The following is a 20,298-nucleotide window of genomic DNA, read 5'->3' as shown; positions in this document are numbered from 1 at the left end:
TTATCGTATGGCAAAATTAGAAAAATTGAGTTCAAAACTCATAGGAAATACTATTTTATGTAGCTCGTGATGCATTACATCGCCTTACTCGTCCCGCAAAATCTCACTCATTACATAAATTTATACATTTTCTAACGGGTCACAAAACTAGCTACGTATTATGTGAGTTGCATTGCAAAAGCTGATGTTTTGAGCCGCTAAAACTATGGGACCCTAAACAATTAAAATGCAAAATACAAACAATAGGATAACCATAGTGGACACATCAATCATCTTATGCCTCAAGCGATTACATAGAAGGCAAGCGAAAACCGTGATTTGAGTAGAAGGGAATTTACATAAAAAATCCATTAACCAAGTTTTATAGCAGTTTATACATTCACAGTGCACCCCACTTGTTTGGATTTTCTTTACTTTACCAGTATCCATCCATCCTGACGAATTATTTCGTTAAATCTTGAAAATTATCCAAGGATATACAGGGTAGAAATTAATGTTTTCCACACAACTTTAACAAACGACAGAAAATTTTAAATTAATGCAAAAAGTTCATATAAGCATACAGTGTGTTCAAATTACAAAAAAATCAATTTCTTCTTAAAGCCTCCCGGGTTTATGATGTTTAGTTAGTTCATATTTGGAATATACCTAACCCATTGAAGTTAGTATTTATTACTTTATTTAATAATTATTATTTTAACGATGCGCCCCTTAAAAGCTAAGCTATATTTGAATTTGAAACTAAATAACGCATACACTCTGGGAGCTATAAAAAATAACTTAATTTTTTTTTATTTCGACACCCTCTATATCACATTATCAGGACATTACTCATTAGACGAAATTATGTAAACAATTGACACCAGTTTGATATTGGCGTTTATACGTAAATAAGAGGAGACGAATGTATATAATGTAGATATATATTTATCGGGATTTTATAGAAGCTAAGACAGTCGGAAATGACTATAAAAATTAGTTTTTAATACTCAAAAATAGTTTATTTAGAAATATATAGTTAAACCATATAATTTATGTTTAATATATAGTGAGCTTTAAAAAAATCCGGTCAAGTAAGCTTTGGATTTATTTGACATCGAGCCCGTATGACTTTGACATATTCTAAGTAATCTCGCGCATAAACAAATAATCCTAATTTTTCTTTTAATTTAAATTTTTATACAGCGGTCAAGAAAAAATGAAATACAAATAAATTTAATTAATATTGATTTACTTATCCTAGTTATAACAAATACTGAAAAGACAGGGATGAACTTCAAAAGCCCATTTTCCGTTTATAAATTGTCCATTCTGAAAATAAGACTCAACCATAAAGTCTTTTTGTTTCAAAGGAAATATCATTTTTGGCACTTAAAAAACTTTGATTTAAAAAAACACGAATCTGTGAAGCCTTGAAAAAGGCTAGTTTTAATAAAGTCCACCAAATAATAAAGGTAAACGGAAAGTATTTAAGTGAATTTAGGTTTATTTGTTTTTTCGACATTTCGTAGAATATATCAAAAACATAAAAGCTCGGTGTCAAATAATTCCAAACCTTACTTGACCGAATTTTTTTTTTAACTCATGGTAAATAGAAAAATATTTTGAGCAATTGTGGGTGAACAAATCAAAATTATTACTGAGAGTATTCGCTGACTGCTTCGTGATCTAAAAATTGGATTTAACAGACAGCTGGTAATTTTATTTTGCAAAAAATTAAACGATCAAAGGGTCAATTTTTCAAAATAATCCATTTTATCGATTAGTTGAGGTGAGCCCTACAGGAAAACGTAACCGCTGCTGTAAATTGTATAATTTACTAAACGAACACTCAAACTATTCTTATCTTTTTACTACGTTAGTGCAATAAAGAACGAAATATGCCTAGTTTTCGTCTAAAATCACCAACATAACCTTAAATATAAACGTCAAGTAAAATACCAAATCTCCCTTTGAGTCATTTTCCCTTTAACTCTTTCTAAAATAAATCGCGTTTAAAGGGCGTATTTTGCCAGTTTAAACGTTATCTTCGCCCTTTTAAATTCTCCAAAACGTCCGTTTATATGATCGAAACTGAATCGAGCGGGATGTCCGGTAAGACGACGATAAAGGGTAACCCTTCTCAGTACGTGAAATTGAATGTAGGAGGATCATTGCATTACACCACTATTGGGACCCTTACCAAGCATGATACAATGCTTAGGGCTATGTTTAGTGGGCGAATGGAGGTGTTGTCGGATTCAGATGGTAAGGATATCCCAGTTATTGTATTTAAGTGCCTAAATCTGAACATACTGCTTACATAAATACACTCACTACTAAGGTGAAACCGTTTTTGGACAAATTGTATTGCTCACATTTCAAACACCTGCTAACAAGAAATTGTCTCTTACTAAATGTGCATGTTGACTAGATCAAACAGGAAGTCAACAATTTTACTCATATGAAACAAGTTGCCTAAACTAACAAAAATGGTTATTCTACTTTAAGACTTCTGAAAATCCTATATTATTATGTAAATTATTAGTAAGTATTAGGTAATAAAGTATATAATTCTAAGTACAATATCAAATAATAATTCAGGGCCTTCATTTGGAATATTGTAACATTGTCATATAGCTTTTTTGAAACACCTATAGTATAGTATATTGACAAATCCATTCTTTAATAACTTTAGCTTGTACACAGGACTTTTGTATTTAACATTATTTAATAAAGTTACACCTTAACTGATATTAGGATAGGGTAAAATACAGCCAATCATTCTGTAAAAATAGTGGGAAAGTTCTAGCTACGTAATGATTTAATGAGTAACAAAATCATAGTAGTTATCACCTAGCCACATTAACTATTATGTACTATAAATGAGAAAATAACAAATTTTTTTTTGTCACATAATGTTACTTGGAACATCATGGTAACGAATCATATATCTACTTAAAGACTGGCATATGTAAAACAATTTTTTTTAAACTGTCAAACATTAATGCCACTTAATGCTGAGTTAATTCTAAAATATTTTCATATAAATCTAAAAACTTAATTTGCTTATGTGCACTGAAAATTTTAACCTTAAAACTTTAATTTAAATCAATTTGATTTAAAAATTGACAAACTGAAAAAGTAAATATAAAGTTTTTTTATGAGTTAATTGTAAACATATCAATATACATACTTACTACTATACATTTCTTTTAAATTCTGTTAAAATTCTCATCTTTCATGCTTGGGCTTAGGTTTTCTACTTTAATTTAGGTTGGATCCTCATTGACCGATGTGGTAAACACTTTGGGACAATTCTAAACTTCCTTAGAGATGGTAGTGTATCTCTGCCTGAATCAAGCAGGGAAATAGCAGAACTATTAGCTGAAGCCAAGTATTATTGTATAGAAGAATTGGCAGAGTCATGCAATAAAGCTTTGCAAAAGAAGGAGAGAGGCGAACATGAGCCTATATGCATGGTAGGTCAGAATCCTTAACCATCTCTGGAATATTTCCTTTTTTTTTGTGTAAAAAAAATTTGTACCACAGTTTAATACATAGGTGCCTCTGATCACTTCTCTAAAAGAGGAAGAAACCTTGATCAGTTCCAACTCATCGAAACCAGCAATAAAACTCCTAATCAACCGCCACAATAACAAATACTCTTACACTTCAACATCTGATGACAATCTGTTGAAAAATATTGAACTTTTTGACAAACTCTCACTTTGGTACAGCAATAGGGTAATGTTCCTGAAGGACGTTATTAGTACTGGAGAAATTTGCTGTTGGATTTTTTATGGGCATGGAAAAAAGGTATAAAATAGCCCAATAATTTCCAATTTCCGAGGCTAATTTGGATATTAGGTATCAGAAGTTTGTTGCACTTCAATTGTGTACGCAACTGACAAAAAGCACACCAAGGTAGAATGTCCAGAGGCTCGAATCTATGAGGAAACTTTAAACATTCTCCTATACGAAAATCGCAACGCACCGAATCAAGAGCTCATGCAAGCCACTTCGACTCGAGCTGCTGTGAGTGGTATGTCCTCATACACGAGCGATGAGGAGGAGGAACGCTCAGGTATTGAACGCTTGAGGTCGAATAAAGGTAGCTGATTTATTAGAAAAAGCCGGTCTTTGTCGAGAACCAAATATTGCAAAGTGCCGAGTTTATAAACATAGTTCTTGAGGGTTTATTTAGTACCTGTGTTTTGTATTATAAGTTTTTATTATTGATCAAGGGTGATATATATTATATTTTCTTATACAGGGAGATTTTTAAAACCAATCGAACACCAAATTTTATATCGTGTTTTCATCGAACTCAAAATATTTTTAATTCATTAATTCATCTCACAAGAATTATCTATAAAAAGAAACCTTAAGTCCGTTGTAATCTATGTATTGTTGCTGCGGCATGCATTTGTCTTGATGTTAATCGTTGTATTTCAATGTGTCCTTCCTAAACAGTTTGTCATTGTAGCTTATGAATAGCATTCTTGACTTTTGTTTTTATTAAGGCGATCAAACCAAAAGATATTCAAATAAGTAATTTTTTTTTATTTCAATAAAAATTCTATTTGAAATAAAAATATAATCTCAGGAGATGTCTACTTTTATTTGGTTACTCTAATTATCTTTTATGTCCCATAAAAATAATCTTTTATTTATCTGTATGCCCCTTGCACTTTACAAATAAATGTAGACATTGCTTTTGAATTTGGGGGATCGCCTTCGATTTAACGTCCCGATGTTATATGGTGTTTCAGCGATAAACTGAGTCCGGCTCTCGGTTTCCACCCATTATCACCACCACTACCCCCGCCTACCACCACCACCACCCATAACCGCCCACCCCTCGACCGTTCGCTCGACCGCCGCCGCTTTTTTGCCGTTCATGTCTTGCGTTTTGCGTTGTTGGTTTCCTCGTCGCATGTTCTCCCCTGCCACCCGCCACCGTAACGCATAATTGGGGTATGTAGCTGATATATGCTGTGGTGTCGCATATAACAAAAACTTCCTTATGGGGGTTTCTACTTTTTGCATGATAATTTTCACGGATATACTGGTTTTAGCTGGTCTCAAGTAACCAAAACTACAAGGTTTATTTTAAGAGATATTTTCGTGCGGGTTCTGTTTCGTATTTTCGTAACTTTGGAAAACCACATTTATAACTGAATTAATAGAAAAATAGTGTTCTTATCCAAAAAAAATTAGAGACAATGAAAGCCTAAAAAGTCATCTTTGATATCTGAACGTGGAATTACTTAAAAAATCAAAAACATGTGTGAGTAAAAAGTATCATTTTTTCCCAAATTGTTGAATTATTAACGTCGTTGTCAGTTGCTTCACTTTGTAATGTAATGTCAAGACGTTTGTGTTTTTGAAGAAAAAGTGTCAATCGCATTAATCCTTGAAACTTTATAGATTCTCATTAAATCTCATACCTATTTTTTAGATGTTTTAGCTGCCTTATGCTATAAGTAAATGTTTGTTGTAACTCATTGTATTTTATTCAGGGTAATCCAATCCATAAATCTTTTTAAGTAAGTCCTAAACACAATGGTAGACGTAATTATTAATCAATTGTTATCAATAAGGGTTTTTATCATACAAAGATAGATAATATCACCGAACATATATTTACCTTTAAAAAGTCACTTGGCTGAACATCGAATAATCCTTGACAATTCAATGGTTCTTATTATCACACACACACCCGCTGCAAAGCAGCAATTTTATTTATGTACTATTAGGGAATAAGAATAAGTCAAAATAAGTGGAGGACCCATCAAAACATCATATGGCTTTTTCACACGATACCGCGGCTGAGTGAACTTTCCATGGAAAGAATATTTTTGGTGATACGATATGACCCTTTAGAGGTTTTTAGATGTATTGAATTAAAGTTTATTTATGTCACCCATAGAACTGAGAAAGAAAAGTAGTAGGACCTTATAAAATGCAAGCATTAGTGTAGAAAATATTCTCAAAAGAACAAAGATCAGTGTGTTACTAGTTTTGTCATAATTATTTATTTAGTTTTATTACTATACCTACACCTGGTTGTATGTTTTGCCTAATAAAGGTGACTCTGTGATGTTCAATGATATTTTAATTCCCATAAATTTTTCCTTACTGAAACTTCGCAATAACACAAAGAATACTATCAAAGTAATATATTTAAAAATTAATACGATTTTTTACATCTGTTTGTAATTTACACTACACCTATTATTTGTCTAATCTACTTTTTTTGGCATGGACATTTTGCGCTTTGGTAAAAATCTCTTTTTTAAACTGATTGGCAAGAAATCCCACAGTGCTTTACTATACTTTACCCCGGCGACTATATATTCGCGCATAACAACTTTATTTCTCACAACGTCAGTAAAACTTCATCTTAAGGGAAAGTTTAAAATTATGTAACGTCTAACAAGAGCTAAAAAAATTAACATTTAATTCAAATTCAAAAAATTTTTAAATTTTCAAAAAAAAATGTTCACTAATGCTACTTTCTTTTTTTTTAATTTACAAAACACAATTTCTTTTAAATTTACTCGATTTATCTGACTTAACGCACTAGTTAAATATAATCATTACTCACTTTACAAATCAACACCTCTGAGGTGTTTTAATTTTCTTACAAAACTATCACCACATTCCACCTATAACCACTAATTTATTAGACACGTTTGTCGATGTGTTTGTTTTTGAGATATATAAAAAATAAATTAGCTTAAATATACACGTAGATTTTCCTTCTAGATGTGTTTTATTTTAAGTGGTTTAGTTTATTAAATACAAGTTTAGAATCTCATCATTCTCAGCTCCACCTGAAGAATGTTTAGAATGGAAAAGAATTGAACTGCTTGAGGTTTTTAGCAGATATTTCGTTTCATAAGCGTATTATAAATATGTAAAAATGAAGGCAAAAATTGCAGGACCTTTAAGTTCTTGTATTCATTCTGCTTATAACTCGTGTGATCTTAATTTCTCAATGTCTGCAACTCTGACGAACTCATTGAATTAAAAACATTGTGGGACATTTATTTTAGCTTCCGTTTAATGAGAAACTAATCTCATCCCCTATGACAACACGCGGTTAAATCTCTTATATTTTAGACTGACCATTCGATGTATCAGTTATTAACTAAACTATATATTGGCCGCGTATGAACAGAGCTTAATTTTTGCTAGAATGTAACACAACACAAGAGCTTTTAAACTCTTCATCTATACTCCGAAGGCTCCCTGATTGATGTAATATTTACTCGTCTATAATCGTAACTACTCAATTCAATAATATGAAAAATCTCCTTTAAAGCTACCACAGACGTATCATTATTATCACACATACTAAAAATAGCGCATTAACTAATAACGATTTGGTAACCGAACTAATTGTAAGACTGAAAAAATCTTTGGTAAAAGTCCCAGCTCATCAGGAACTAATAATTTTTTTCTTTGGATTTCTAGGTTATTTATACTTCTGCGATTAGATCAATGATTCTGTTCTATTTTAGAGAGCGAGAAAAATTCCCTTACCAACTTATGATACTTACTAAATAAACACCCGAGATCTTAAAAGAGACAAATGAATTGTACAGATTCAAACCTTGCAGCAAACTAATCACTGAAAGAGTTTATTGTAGAGTTGTGTCTAGTCTTTCTACTACCCTCTTCCAGGTCCGCTTTAGGGTTAATACTTTGACTTAGTGCGATTGTTTTGGGGAAATCTATTGTTGCGTAGCTTTTCCTGCGCAAAGCGGGACTATCTTGTAGGGTTGTCGCTGTTGCATTGTTGATGATGGGTTTTGGTGGGATTTCACCTTATATTTTTGAAGTTGTGAATCATATTAAGAATAAATATAAAACTTGCTTTTAAAACTTACCAGTATGACCATTCAGGTAATTCCCATTCTCATTTCTAATACCGCCCAAATCCAACTCTGCATAATTAACCTCCCTCACGACCCCAAATTCCGTTGTTGGTGTACATGGAACGCTATTACTCATATACATTTGAACGATTTCACTGTTATTTGGTAAATTGGTAACTGTGTTTGACTGTTGCTGTAAATACTCAAAAAATTACCACCACCAACTACATCTTAAAAACTCAATTTACCTGTAATAGGTGCAAACTTTCGACGTCCCTAGTATCAATATTGGCGTAACAATGAACTTCTTCACTCAACTCTCTATGATATTCCCTATTCTCTACAAAACTGTTCTGACTTAGACTATTGACAATCTCTTTGGTATCGACGTTCATGTAAACATGGCAAGTAGAATCTAAAATTTATTGAAATATTGGGAATTTGTTAGTACAAAGACTATTCAATGAGGTTGAAAATTGACAAGATAAAATGTAAAGGTGAAAATAATTATTATTTAATTAAATACATTGAAAAATGTCATATCTTACCATCTCCACAACCTAAATTGGCATAATTTGGAAGTCCAACTCCATTCTCCATTGCCGGATTAATCTGTTTGTTGTTATTGTGTTCCAATGGAGAGACAATAGTTGTTGTAGGAGGTGGTGAAATTGTAGTTGGACTTAATTGCCCCCCATTACTAAAATATTCAATTACTTCAAAATCTAAGGCCTCCTAATTGCAAAAGTTTAATAAATTAATTTAATTTCATCCTAATTCATAATTTCAATTTAGTATGTTTTGACTAATTTTTAAGAAACAAATTCAAAGACTTTAAACCTGAAATTTATTATTAAACTCTTTTTATTCCTACCTAGAAACAGAGCCTGGTCTACTTAGCACTCTGGTATGGGACCTGTTTAAACAAAAAGAATAAATACTGAAAGTGATATATTAATGCTCCATTTGTACCGAGTGACAATAGGTTGTACAGGATTCAAGTGTCCTCCTTCTGTAAAATGAACATCGATCCGCCTTTGCACTGGCCCAACAGAGGAACTTAGGACGGAAGAATCAACATTGTTGTGATTCAAATTGTGCACCATATGATTATCACCACTAATCAAATTTGAATTGTCTTGGAAGCCCCCTATAATGTGCTGTTGTACTAAATTGAAGAGTTGCTCTGCTTTTCTACATTTGAAAGCATAGTATCCTGGACCAGTAGGGCTTCTCCTACCACACTCTATGCTAAAAACATCTGTGTCAATGTCCCAGCCATATTTTCTTAGAGATCGTAGGGGCCATTTTATGGGGTTTTTGCCTTTTTGGTGAAGAATCAGTTCAGTGTCTGTTACCTAAAGCAAATACATGTTTAAATTGCTAAATTGTTAACAAGAATATTTTATTTTTGAGTCAAATAACTCACCAAATTCAAAAAACTATAAAGATATTCATTAGTTCATCATAATCTTTTAGTTTTAAAATTTTTATAAAAATATTAATAATAAAACTTTTAAAGTTTTATTCAAGTATTTGCAAGAATGTGTTTCTTATACAGGGCCATTAGTAATAAGGCTTTAACACTATGTATAAAAGCAAAGACTATTTCCAACAGTTTTGTGTCAAAATGTGCCAAGGGTTACTAATTCAATGTACTGGTAACTTACTTGGAACATAATTTCCATAGAAACCACAACATTCTGTTTTTCTTTTTGGTCAAGATTATATAGATTTTGAACTATTTACCTTAAGAGATCTACTTGAAGAACTTGAGAAATTGTAATATATAATTCCTTAATAATGTAACTTTCTGAGAAGTTTGATAAGCCTTCAAATATCATTATGAATGAAATTTTTTTAATATAATTATTACATAAAAACCAACAAAATACATAGACACTAGTGGACTTACTTCTAATTTTCCTCTACTAACAGGTCTTCCTCGATCATTGACATTTATCACATGAAAAATATTTGGATGTGTGTCATTGATGTCTGGCTTGCTGTTCACACAGCCCATTCTCTGGCTCAAGAGTTGCTTTCTTGTTTTGAATTGCAAAGGCCCAATTAACCAAGGTAAATCTATGTTATAACTGAATAATATACTTTGAAGATGAAACAGGTTGTTTTGGAAATAAACCGTGTTATGAATGAAAAACAATAGCTTAGTCATTCATGAAATCATTAATAAATTAAGCATAGCATGACTTAATTTGAATTTTATATTTCATTTGAATATAAGGAAAGTAAACAAAAAGCTCAAGGTTAATCCGTTCCCCTTCAACCCTACCTTGAAATTACTGATTTTTCCCAGGGGTGTACATTCCAAATATTTGTTAGCTCAAGACTTGTGTGTAAGTCTCGCATAGGTCGTGATGTATACTACATTTTCTCTTTGCAAACATGGTATAGAAGCTGGATTTTAATAGCGTGAAATGCTTTTTTGTTTAATTAAAATAGAAATCAACAAAAATCTTCCAATAATGGTAATGCGTATCTCAAATTAAAAGTGTCAATGTTAAATATAACGTCAATTTAGACATTATACGTCAAAAACGGCTGATCATCACAAGAAACAATTTGTATTAGGTGAGAAGAACGAAGAGAACTTTAAGATACACAACAGGATCGTCACAATAATCTCAAAATGTTTATATTAACAAAAGTATTTAATGTTTCTTCACATATTGACATTTATTAAAGCAAATCACTACAGAATTATTAAAAAATGTTGAAAAGATGGCCAAAATGACCAGTGGATCAATTTCCTAACTACAAACATTTTTCTTTTTTGCAAATACTTTCGTATGGAAAGTCAAAAGTCTCTCACCAGTTACTCCCAGCAGATAATGTTGCAAAAAATCTCATCCAATACACGAAACACTAATAATTCTGCTTTTTTTCGCCAAAATATATATATTTTTTAATTTCTTCACTTTTTTTAAAATTTCATCATTTCAGAGTTAAGTTTTGTTAGAGATTTAGGCATTTTCTTCGATTGTTTCCATTTACACATTAAACTTCCTCTGGTATAATTTAAAGAGTGGATATCATTTTAAAAATATCCTAATTTACCTACAATCAAATAGCCCCCTCGGGTATGTTTTCATCTATTGATCTACTGGTGGTTATCTTTCAGTAGCATCGATATTTTATATTGTTAATCTCGGATATTCAAGTCATTAATCAATTCTCGTAATCTTCGTATCTATTACCTATAGAAAACCAAAGGCATACTATTCATATTTTATTATATTACCATCAAGAAACTCTCTAATAAACTAATAAGCTCTTTAGATGTACATAGCTGTTATCGTTCTTTCTACCAATTTCTAAAATGCAGTTTCTTCTATACGGTTAAAAATAAGTTTTATAAGACACTTTTCGCATTTTAACATGACGATAGACGCAGCTTTGTAATAAAATTTAGAGAAAAATTGATTGGTCTACCTGTACTATAATACATCCCATATATTCAGCCAGGTAGTTAAAAAAAAACGCCACTGGCGGTTGCTTCAAAATCAAAATCTGACCAGTAGTATAATTAGTCACTCCATTGCGATCTGATTAACATAACAACAAAGAACCCATTTGGGTATGTGGATGGGAACCGTACCGGCACCACACCTTTAAGGAGATGCGAGATTGATGGTATAGAACCTACTGTCGATGTACTTTCTATACTAAACCGATTGATCAATTATCAAAAATCTTGCTCCACTTATGTTATTTTTTTATTTTGTTATTTGAAGTATATTCCGTTTTTGTTCCTCTTTCATTGCGAGCCTATATAAAAAGTGTGTCCAATTTCCGCTAATACAGAACTAAAACCATTTGTGTCCCTTACCAGTTTGCAAAAAACTCACATCAATTAAAAAGTACATTTTTGGACCTTTGAATCCGGCTCGAGCCAAACGAACGGATATTAAGCCTGATCGCTTTTAATGAGCTGTTTGCGTGTTTTCCATTTTACAGGGTGATCGTCCTTTAAATTCCGGTTCATCATTTTTAAACGGCTTTGTGACATGGAAATCAGTTACGAGCTAAAGCTTCAATTAAGCTTTTATAATACTACCCATCACTACTTATTATAATTACACCTTACTGGCAATGGGTGATAAAATTTGAAATGAAATTCAGAAATCACGGACGCATTACTTCTAATTTCACCCTGTACATATAAAAGTTATAGAATTCAGATCAATAATGTATGAGACCATTAATTATTTATGATTGATTCTTCATTACGAACGAACGCCGCCGTTGCTGGTGAGGCTCATTTTAATAATAAAATGAGCAGGAGTAAAGATGGATCAGGTGGTTCTTTGGTTGTGCATGGTACGTCGGTGATGCAGAAAAACGGAACCTGCAATTACCAGGAATTCTTTAAAGATGTTCTGACCACCCGTCATATAAAGTATAATTTGTAATATTATGCTATTCTGTATAATGAGGATTCGGTTGAGATGATGTGTAGTTTTGCAGATATGTAAGTATGGCAATGTGTTCCAGAAATAGTCAGTGGGAATAACATAAGAATAAAAAATACACCTAAAATTTTAATTAAATATCTTTAAATTTGACGATTGTGCGAGCAGAAAACGAAAAGGTCTCTCTGGTATTTTAAAACGTTATCAATAGTGAGGTATTTTCAAAATAATTAGGTTCATTAGCTTGTGTGAAAATTTTGTATCCCTATAACAGTAAATAGAAAGCAATTGGACTTTGCCTAATTGGCCAGAAAAATGCTTCCGCATGTTAATATACTTACTAAATATTACATAGTTTGAATTTTAACGTGTACCCACACAAATGAAACGTTTAATGTTTTATAAAATTCTTTAACCTTCAAACAAGACATATTTAATTTTGATACACCCTATTTATTTATCTCAGAATAAATTCAATCTTCTACAGACGCACCCTCTATGCACCTGTTCTAGAACGCATTATGCCAAATTCTCGGATAGGTACCTAGTTATTTACTGAATCCTGTATAATTTAAATATGTCTTAATGATGTATTTGAATTTGCAATTTCTGCGAGAAGAAATAAAAATAACCCTGTACGTGACACGTCGACATCGAAACTTATGCCAATCCATTACACTTTTGTTACCACTCTGTATACTGTATACTTCTATCTATCGACACACTTTGGTTCGCCAAATTATCAAGAAAATATATGGTTACATTAATAACATTCATGATAATGATAATAGTAACGATGATGACAATAAAAATGATAACAATAATTTTAACATTCTCTTGGTACCTGTGGTATGTGAGATGAAATGATCCCTCCCGCTTACAAGAGTGTGAAAAATTTCAATAACGTTTAAGTTAATATTTTACTGAGATGTGTCACTCTTAAATAATGATAAATATTTATTGAATTTTACCTGCGATTTAAATGTAACAGTTTAAGTAGTGTGTTAATATAAATTTACAAAGTTGCTTTTGATTTAGTAATTGTTTTTAGTTAGTTTAGCATTTGGAAGCAAATATTTCAATCAGTTAAACGAAACGTTAGTACGGTGATGCATGTTGGAGGTGATATGATGTTGTGGAGGTGTATGGCGTCTGAAGGAGTAGATAACTTGCATTTTATTGAAGAACTTATGAACCAATACATGTATTTGGATATATTAAGATAATATCTTGTATCAAGTGTCCGTTGGAAACTACTTCAGTGATGCCATTCGAGGGTCTCATTAAACAATGTAGTAGTCTTATATATATCGTTTAAAAGATGTCAAAAGGCAATAGATCTCAATCTCTCCACTAGTTACTCCGTAAATCGAATAACATGGAGTCAATAACTTTCAATAAATTGAACATATTTTGGCAAACAGATTTGCAAATTGCTGTTAATTATTAAAACACACTCCCACTAAGGGTAAAATGATCATGGTCGATGGTCATTGATCGCTTATTAATCCAGGGCTTCTCAGGTACCCTATCGGATGTGGTGTCATTTCACATGATCGGTCCGAAGAAATCAATAACAAGAAAAAGATATCGATTTACCACATAATAAGCGACATTGTTTTTAAATTAATAAGGCCCCATCCTATCTCGATGGCTCATTTCTTTTCTTCGCTGTACCGATCGATCAATTTCTGTCGCCTTTCGATAATCAACGCCTGTCGTCCACAAATATGTCACACCAATATGGTTATGGTCTCAGGGTCGTAGAATGAATCTTTAGAACGTCACTTCTCTTTTTATTCAATCGAATTCAATACTATCTTTAGATAATGGAACCATCAGTTTTATATACAATAACAGGTATTTTTTGTCAATGTTCCTGTAATAAACCATAATGGCATTGCAGTTAGTGTCCCATTATTATTTGTCATGTTTTACGTGTGATTCATCTCGTTTCTTATGCTTGATTTATTAGCTGAACTATTGGCATTACGCAATATCGTAATGCAACCTGGTCTAGACTCCTATACGCCTCTGGTATAAATGAGTTCTGGTAAATTGCAGGAAGTGACAGTACCTATCTGGCTGGCTCTAATTAATAATAAACCACAACTGCATCTAATGGACGAGGTTAACACTCAAGATCAAGTTTATTTGCATATGTGATCAAGCCGTGAATCAGGTTTGCTTCGCCTTTTTTAAACCAATGTGACAAACTTGTAACTTATTCGGTTTTTATACTGTAATTATCTCAATGCCTGCAGCAAGTTAATAATTGTGATCTATTTCACCTCAGGGAGCATTAATCAGTAACAGACCTAGGGAGGATTTTTTCTTGATACTACTTAGTTCAAGGCTGATTTCAGTTTTTGCACTGATTCAAATTGTGTAAAATTGCCATAACTCTGACGAACTGTGGAATATAATAATTTTCAGGCCCTAATGACGATTCGAATCAGCTCGGTACTATCGAAGCAAAACGAAAACTTGTCAGCAAACCGTACTCTCAATATCACGCTTAAATTTGTCTCATTAGAAGGTCCGGTAGCTCGTTTATTTCTTAATTAACCTCTATCTCAGAGTCGGAACACTTTATGTCTTTGCGATAAGCCTTTTTAGTGACTTTCCTGTTTGGATCGCGCTGTGTGGGTGTTTATAGGGGGTATTTGAACATGCAAGAACCCAACTAGCATTTTTTGGCTTTATGAGAGTGGCAGCAGCATTTCCTTGCAAAATAGAAAATATCTTTAAAATCAACGTTCTATAGCTATAAATACAGAAGTAGCCTGGTTTTATAACGGTTACTTATATATGTAACCAGTTAGGAAATGCAGTAGGATTATGACACTAATTACACAAAATAGGGTTTTCTAATAAGCTTCATAAATGATTTTTCCTAATTTTATTTTGTAATGAAGAATTCAAACTAATAAGGCCACAGTTGGTTTTTCTCAGTTGCGCCCCGTATGTGGAAAACTGCAGCATTTATAGTTGTTACTGGTTCCATATGTTATCCTCGGAACTAATGATTAGTTCGAAAGCCAACCCTTATTAAAAACATACATATATGTATAATGCGGTGAATCACAGACGTAAAGAGACGATTAGGCCATTTTACATTTATTACTAGATCTCTGACTGACAACAGATTAATTAGTGAATTTATCCCAACTATGAGTCTAATATTTAAACTCCTTGATCAGGTTTTTTAATGATAATCCTTTATTTCCAAATAGCTAAAACGAAACCTTTACTGTAGCCTGAAAAACAAAACAAACTTGAAAAAAGGGGTACCACCCCATTAATGGTATTTTTTTGGTTTACAAAAATTAACTCATAAATAAATATTTTGACGGCTTTGATTACTACACTACTCCCCGCCATGATCATTTTATACAGGATGCTTCAAAACTATGAGATTAAATTTCTTCGAATTTATGCAGTGCAAGGATGGAATATACTTGAGTATTAAACTCCATATTCGAAAATGTCCCCCTAAGGTTTCATGGCGTTCTTATGATTTTTTAGCACAGTTATTTGAAAAAATATGTTTTATAAAGTTTTTGCATATTTCATTTTAAAATATTTGTACAGTATAACACTGTAGTAATTGTTTAAAATGTCATCCTCAAACTTCAATGCACCTGTTTAAATGACATACATGATTTCTGGGGACTTGGCTAAACACTTTTGATAAACGTTTTAAATGACTTCAAATGTAGCAGTAATTCGGGCAATCAGGCCTTGCTCTGTTTCCACTGGCGTTTTATCAAACAGAGACTTTACAAGTTCCCACAAAATGAAATCTAAGGGTGTTAGGTCGGGTAACCTCGGAGGCCACGGAACTGGACCATTTCTGCTGATCGAATGTTGTCTAAACTGACGATCCAAACGCTGATGGGCTTGAATAGAAAAGTGTATAGGTGCACCATCATCTTGCAGCCACATTTTCTGCCAAATGATTAATGGGGCGTTTTCAAGAAGTTCTAGCTTGAGAAGAAATAAAATAACTCAATAAAATACATTTTTGCACGCAACTGACTTGAGATATCATAACACTGTAGCGCCTTAGGGAGACATTTCCGAACGTGGGTTCTTATACTCAAATGTCTTCTAAAGTGGCCCTGGAAACTTCTTAGAAGTTTGATCCCATAGTTATAAATCACCCTGTGTTCACATTATGATCTTCATCAATGAGTTCACATTTAATGACGGTATCGTGCCCGAGAAATAGTAATTATAAAATGACTTTATTCAAGTTTTATAGTAGAATTAAAACAGGTCGGGCATGTAAAAGGGCATCAAAACATTTTTATGGTCAAGTAATAATAATAATAATTTTATCAGATGGCTGAACGAGCCAGCATGAAAACAAGTTGCTGATAATTTTAATAGGTACATTATTCCGCTTCAGATGATATAATGATATGTAATATTATAAGTGCAATAAAAATTATCGATAATTTGCATGGACAAATTTCATTCGAAGGACACTTTCATGAACGAAACGTTACATATTTGTGAGTTTTATCGCGATAAGAATTGCTGACACAAATAATAAAATAGATCGCAATAAAATTTTAGTAGTGTCGAGTCCTCTCATTACAATTCCCACAATCGTTTCAATTAACAATATTCAAACAAAAAAAATTACAACCTAAAATGAGCATCGTGATCGATATTATCGTACTCAATTATCGACCGTGCGGAAAAGTGCCACTTTTCGCACTTGTTAAGTAAATACCTGAGTATTTTGAAATGTCCTAATTGCTGCGTTGGTCCGTGCGGATTGGAAAATATTAGTAGTACTCACAGATGGCGAACCGTTTTAAAGGCGTTAATTGGTCTCATAAGGTTCGATCGCCTGGTCTGAAATCACTCTAGATAAGATTCTGCGTCACGTAGCATAAATATTTCATAGTGTGGTTAAGTGTTCGAAAATCGCGGGCAGTTTTTTGCTCAGGTCCTCCGAGCCGGAATGCATTTGTCGAAACTGCAGACGAAACCCATAAATTTCGGCCGGTTGTTGGCTTCTGTTTTAAGTACGGTTCATCATGATATTGGTGAACCTTCACGGCTGCCATGAAATGCTTTTTTGGCCTGTAAATCGAAAAAATGTATAAAATTCTACTAAAAAGATTCTAAAAGGCTTGATTTCGGTATTACAGTTAAAACCTCGCCGTATTAAGATAAACACGAGAGATTTCTTTCGAATGCAAAAAAAGAGAAAGAGGAAGAAACGGGAAATGTATTCAATATATTGCAATCGGGCTATATAAGTTCAGTCTTCCGGGAAGTAAAAGAAATCTCTTGAAAGATATCAACTAGAAGTTCCTAAATTATCTCCACAAATTTTCTTATATTCCTTTCCTTTTTGCCAGCAACTCGAAGCTTATTTTGCTCATAAAAATATATATTTTTTTCCATTAGCCAATATTTATTATCCTAAATTTCGTATTAATTTTCGACGTTGGTATCTGGTCTTATTGACTGTTGACATCTTCACATTAAGGCAAAATGTTAAGTTTACCAGCAGAGCGTTTAGTGGCCAAGCGTCAGAACATGTCAATGCATTTCCACATAAATTAGCATGGCATTAAAATTAATATAATTTCGTTAATTTTGCCCGTGAAAGCACACCAAAAGACTATTACGGTTTCAATTGACTCAATTTGGAGGTTTTATTAATTAAATCATTTCTAATCCAATTTACAAGATAATGCTTAGCTTTGAAAAAAACACTAGACTTCCTTTAAGAAAAAACTTAAAATATACTAGGTTAACTTGATACTAGAAAAGAGAAGAACAAGCGTAATTTCGGAAATCACATCAAGAACAAGATCTAGAAATGTACACGGTATTTCAAATTGGAAGCAATCTTTCAAGACAATGATCCCGAAGATTGAATCATAATATAATTTAATATCTTTCGAATAATAATTATACGTATCACTAATTTCAGATTTAAGTCTAGAATGCAGTCGCAATTCCCAATTTGAAGCAGGTTTTCCGAAACGAAGACATGCTTACTCAAAATCCATTTTATTCTATTATTAGAGCAAAATTATTGTACTTCGAGGATAAACACAACAAAGGGTGAAATAAAATGAAGTTTTATGTGTGTGAGAAAAGCACAAAAAAAATTAATAACTCTTGAAAGTTTATTCCTAGTTCGAGCTTGGAATAAGAATACCCCACTCCAACTTTGCGGAGTTAAATTGTAAATATTCTTTCTTTTCTACCTATTAGTGGTTGCCTGGCGCAGATTTTTGTTACAAAAAAATGAATTTTTGGCCAATAAATATACATATTTGTACCCTTCAGGTCTTTCTTACATGCAAGTTGGAGTACTACTGCAGCAACTCGCGATAAAACGACGCTAATATGGAAATTGCATCACGCTAGACATGACATCAATTTTGTTCTATTTCAAATTGTGTGAAATGGAAATTGCATATTTCGTAAAACATGAAAGAATTCTATGCTAAAATAATCAAAAAATTATTTTGAAAAAAGCATCTTAATTTTTTTGAAAAGACCTGAAAACAGCTAGAGACAACTAAAAGTCAGTTGCATAGTTGAATAAAAAGAATGATATTTCAGTTAAAGAATAAAATCTTTTTGACACCATAATGTAAGAGGTAAACATTTAAAAAAATCGCAGTATTGGGATGAATTAAAAATGTAGCTCGTTGATTATGCCATTTTCTATTTATGTACATACAGATCTGATATTAGCCCCAAATAATAGATTAATTTATTCAAAACATTCCTCTTGAGTTTTTTTAATGCCTTTATAAAAACTCATCAGTTCACCTTACAGTTACACCGTTACAGGTACTCAAGAAACATCATTGCAACTGCGACTTAATTCAGTTTCAAACGAATCAGCAAATTAGAAAATTCCAGCTACTTTGTTACTTTTTTATTCTCGTTAGACTTTAATTGATAACAAAAATAACTGTATAAATTAATATAAGGAAAAAGTAAACGTGTCAATCAAAAGTCAACATTTTAATCAAGTTAATAACAGGGTAATAATAAAGTAATAGCCATGCATAATGGCAAATAATAAAATCGTACGGATTCGCCTGCTGAAACTTTTCCTCGAATCTCTCTAATTTCCTCTCGATTGTATGTGAAAGAGTTATGTAAGGAAAGAATTTGTTTCATTAAGAATTAATATCAAAGAAATTGATTGGAAAGTGTTTCGATATGTTCCGTTTAAATCAGGAAAACCAGAGGTGCGCCGGATAAGAATATGGAGAATTGAAGTATCGGAAAAAACTATATGGTTTTTAAATAAATCTTAAATGAATGAGAAACTGCTGTACACTAATCATTTTGCTATGTCGTAAACGTTTCTCTAGAAATTTCCAAAATTTCTAATTTCTTATTTCTTCGTTATTCTTTTAATATCCACGGCTATTAACGTGAGTGCCTTAAAAGGTTTTACCACACGCTAATATTGAATTCAATTTGCTGAAGACATGAAACCTAACACCAATACGCTCGCGCCTGCACAAAACTATATAGTACCTACCACGTGCGAAAGTACCTACCGAATTCAATTTTTGACCGTGCTCGGCTTCGTTTCATTTGGTCAATTACGTACACCGTGCGGCAAAATATCATTTTCCGCACTTGTTAGGTAAATAACTATCACTGCACCTAAATCTAAACGACGTCACTGTGAAAAATCTTTGTGGACAACGTTACGCCCTGGTCATGGGCATGTATTTTATCGCACGATAATGTTTAATTGAATTTACACAAGAGTGAATAAATGAGTGACATAGAAAGTTGCTATCTTTCTAACTTTCTATGCAATTCTTATGTCATGCGTTATGCTCTTTTAAATATTAAAATATTAAGCCTGCAGAAATAAAGAGTGATCATAAAAAAAAAACGTTAGTCAGTATTGAAACCTTAGAGCCACGTCTTGGATTAATTCATCTGTCAGTAGTCTTTACCTCAATCTTAAATAAATTGCTTAA

The 20,298-nt window shown here is 32.5% G+C and overlaps 2 protein-coding genes across 2 annotated transcripts; one reads left to right on the top strand and one right to left on the bottom strand.

The window, feature by feature from the left end:
* Positions 1 to 1,917: 1,917 nt before the first annotated feature.
* On the top strand, positions 1,918 to 6,092 carry LOC136350037 (BTB/POZ domain-containing adapter for CUL3-mediated RhoA degradation protein 3). Its single transcript, XM_066301575.1, has 5 exons — positions 1,918 to 2,247; positions 3,256 to 3,461; positions 3,544 to 3,798; positions 3,850 to 4,066; positions 4,755 to 6,092. Exons 1-5 carry the CDS (start codon positions 2,064 to 2,066, stop codon positions 4,763 to 4,765), a joined length of 873 nt encoding a protein of 290 aa, XP_066157672.1. The 5' UTR covers positions 1,918 to 2,063; the 3' UTR covers positions 4,766 to 6,092.
* A 57-nt stretch (positions 6,093 to 6,149) lies between these two features.
* On the bottom strand, positions 6,150 to 10,154 carry LOC136349952 (fibroblast growth factor receptor substrate 2). The gene is made up of 7 exons (XM_066301539.1): positions 9,784 to 10,154; positions 8,841 to 9,226; positions 8,743 to 8,784; positions 8,417 to 8,568; positions 8,117 to 8,283; positions 7,881 to 8,061; positions 6,150 to 7,817 (listed from the first exon to the last, which is right to left on the bottom strand). Exons 1-7 carry the CDS (start codon positions 10,042 to 10,044, stop codon positions 7,615 to 7,617), a joined length of 1,392 nt encoding a protein of 463 aa, XP_066157636.1. The 5' UTR covers positions 10,045 to 10,154; the 3' UTR covers positions 6,150 to 7,614.
* Positions 10,155 to 20,298: the final 10,144 nt, after the last annotated feature.

Source organism: Euwallacea fornicatus, chromosome 1, assembly GCF_040115645.1.
Source record: "Euwallacea fornicatus isolate EFF26 chromosome 1, ASM4011564v1, whole genome shotgun sequence".
In the NCBI taxonomy this organism is placed as follows: Eukaryota; Metazoa; Arthropoda; class Insecta; order Coleoptera; family Curculionidae; genus Euwallacea; species Euwallacea fornicatus.
Note: the sequence above shows the minus strand (reverse complement) of the source record. Positions and strands in the feature narration are given on the sequence as shown.

Excerpts from the sequence above, each read along its gene's own strand:
- LOC136350037 (XM_066301575.1), top strand. The coding sequence starts at position 2,064 with ATGATCGAAACTGAATCGAGCGGGATGTCCGGTAAGACGACGATAAAG. Across the intron at positions 2,248-3,255 it reads GGTGTTGTCGGATTCAGATG|GTTGGATCCTCATTGACCGA; the intron begins GTAAGGATATCC and ends ACTTTAATTTAG. Across the intron at positions 3,799-3,849 it reads TTTATGGGCATGGAAAAAAG|GTATCAGAAGTTTGTTGCAC; the intron begins GTATAAAATAGC and ends TTTGGATATTAG.
- LOC136349952 (XM_066301539.1), bottom strand. The coding sequence starts at position 10,044 with ATGACTAAGCTATTGTTTTTCATTCATAACACGGTTTATTTCCAAAAC. Across the intron at positions 8,569-8,742 it reads AGACCAGGCTCTGTTTCTAG|TAATGGGGGGCAATTAAGTC; the intron begins GTAGGAATAAAA and ends TGAATATTTTAG. Across the intron at positions 8,284-8,416 it reads CAATTTAGGTTGTGGAGATG|ATTCTACTTGCCATGTTTAC; the intron begins GTAAGATATGAC and ends AATAAATTTTAG.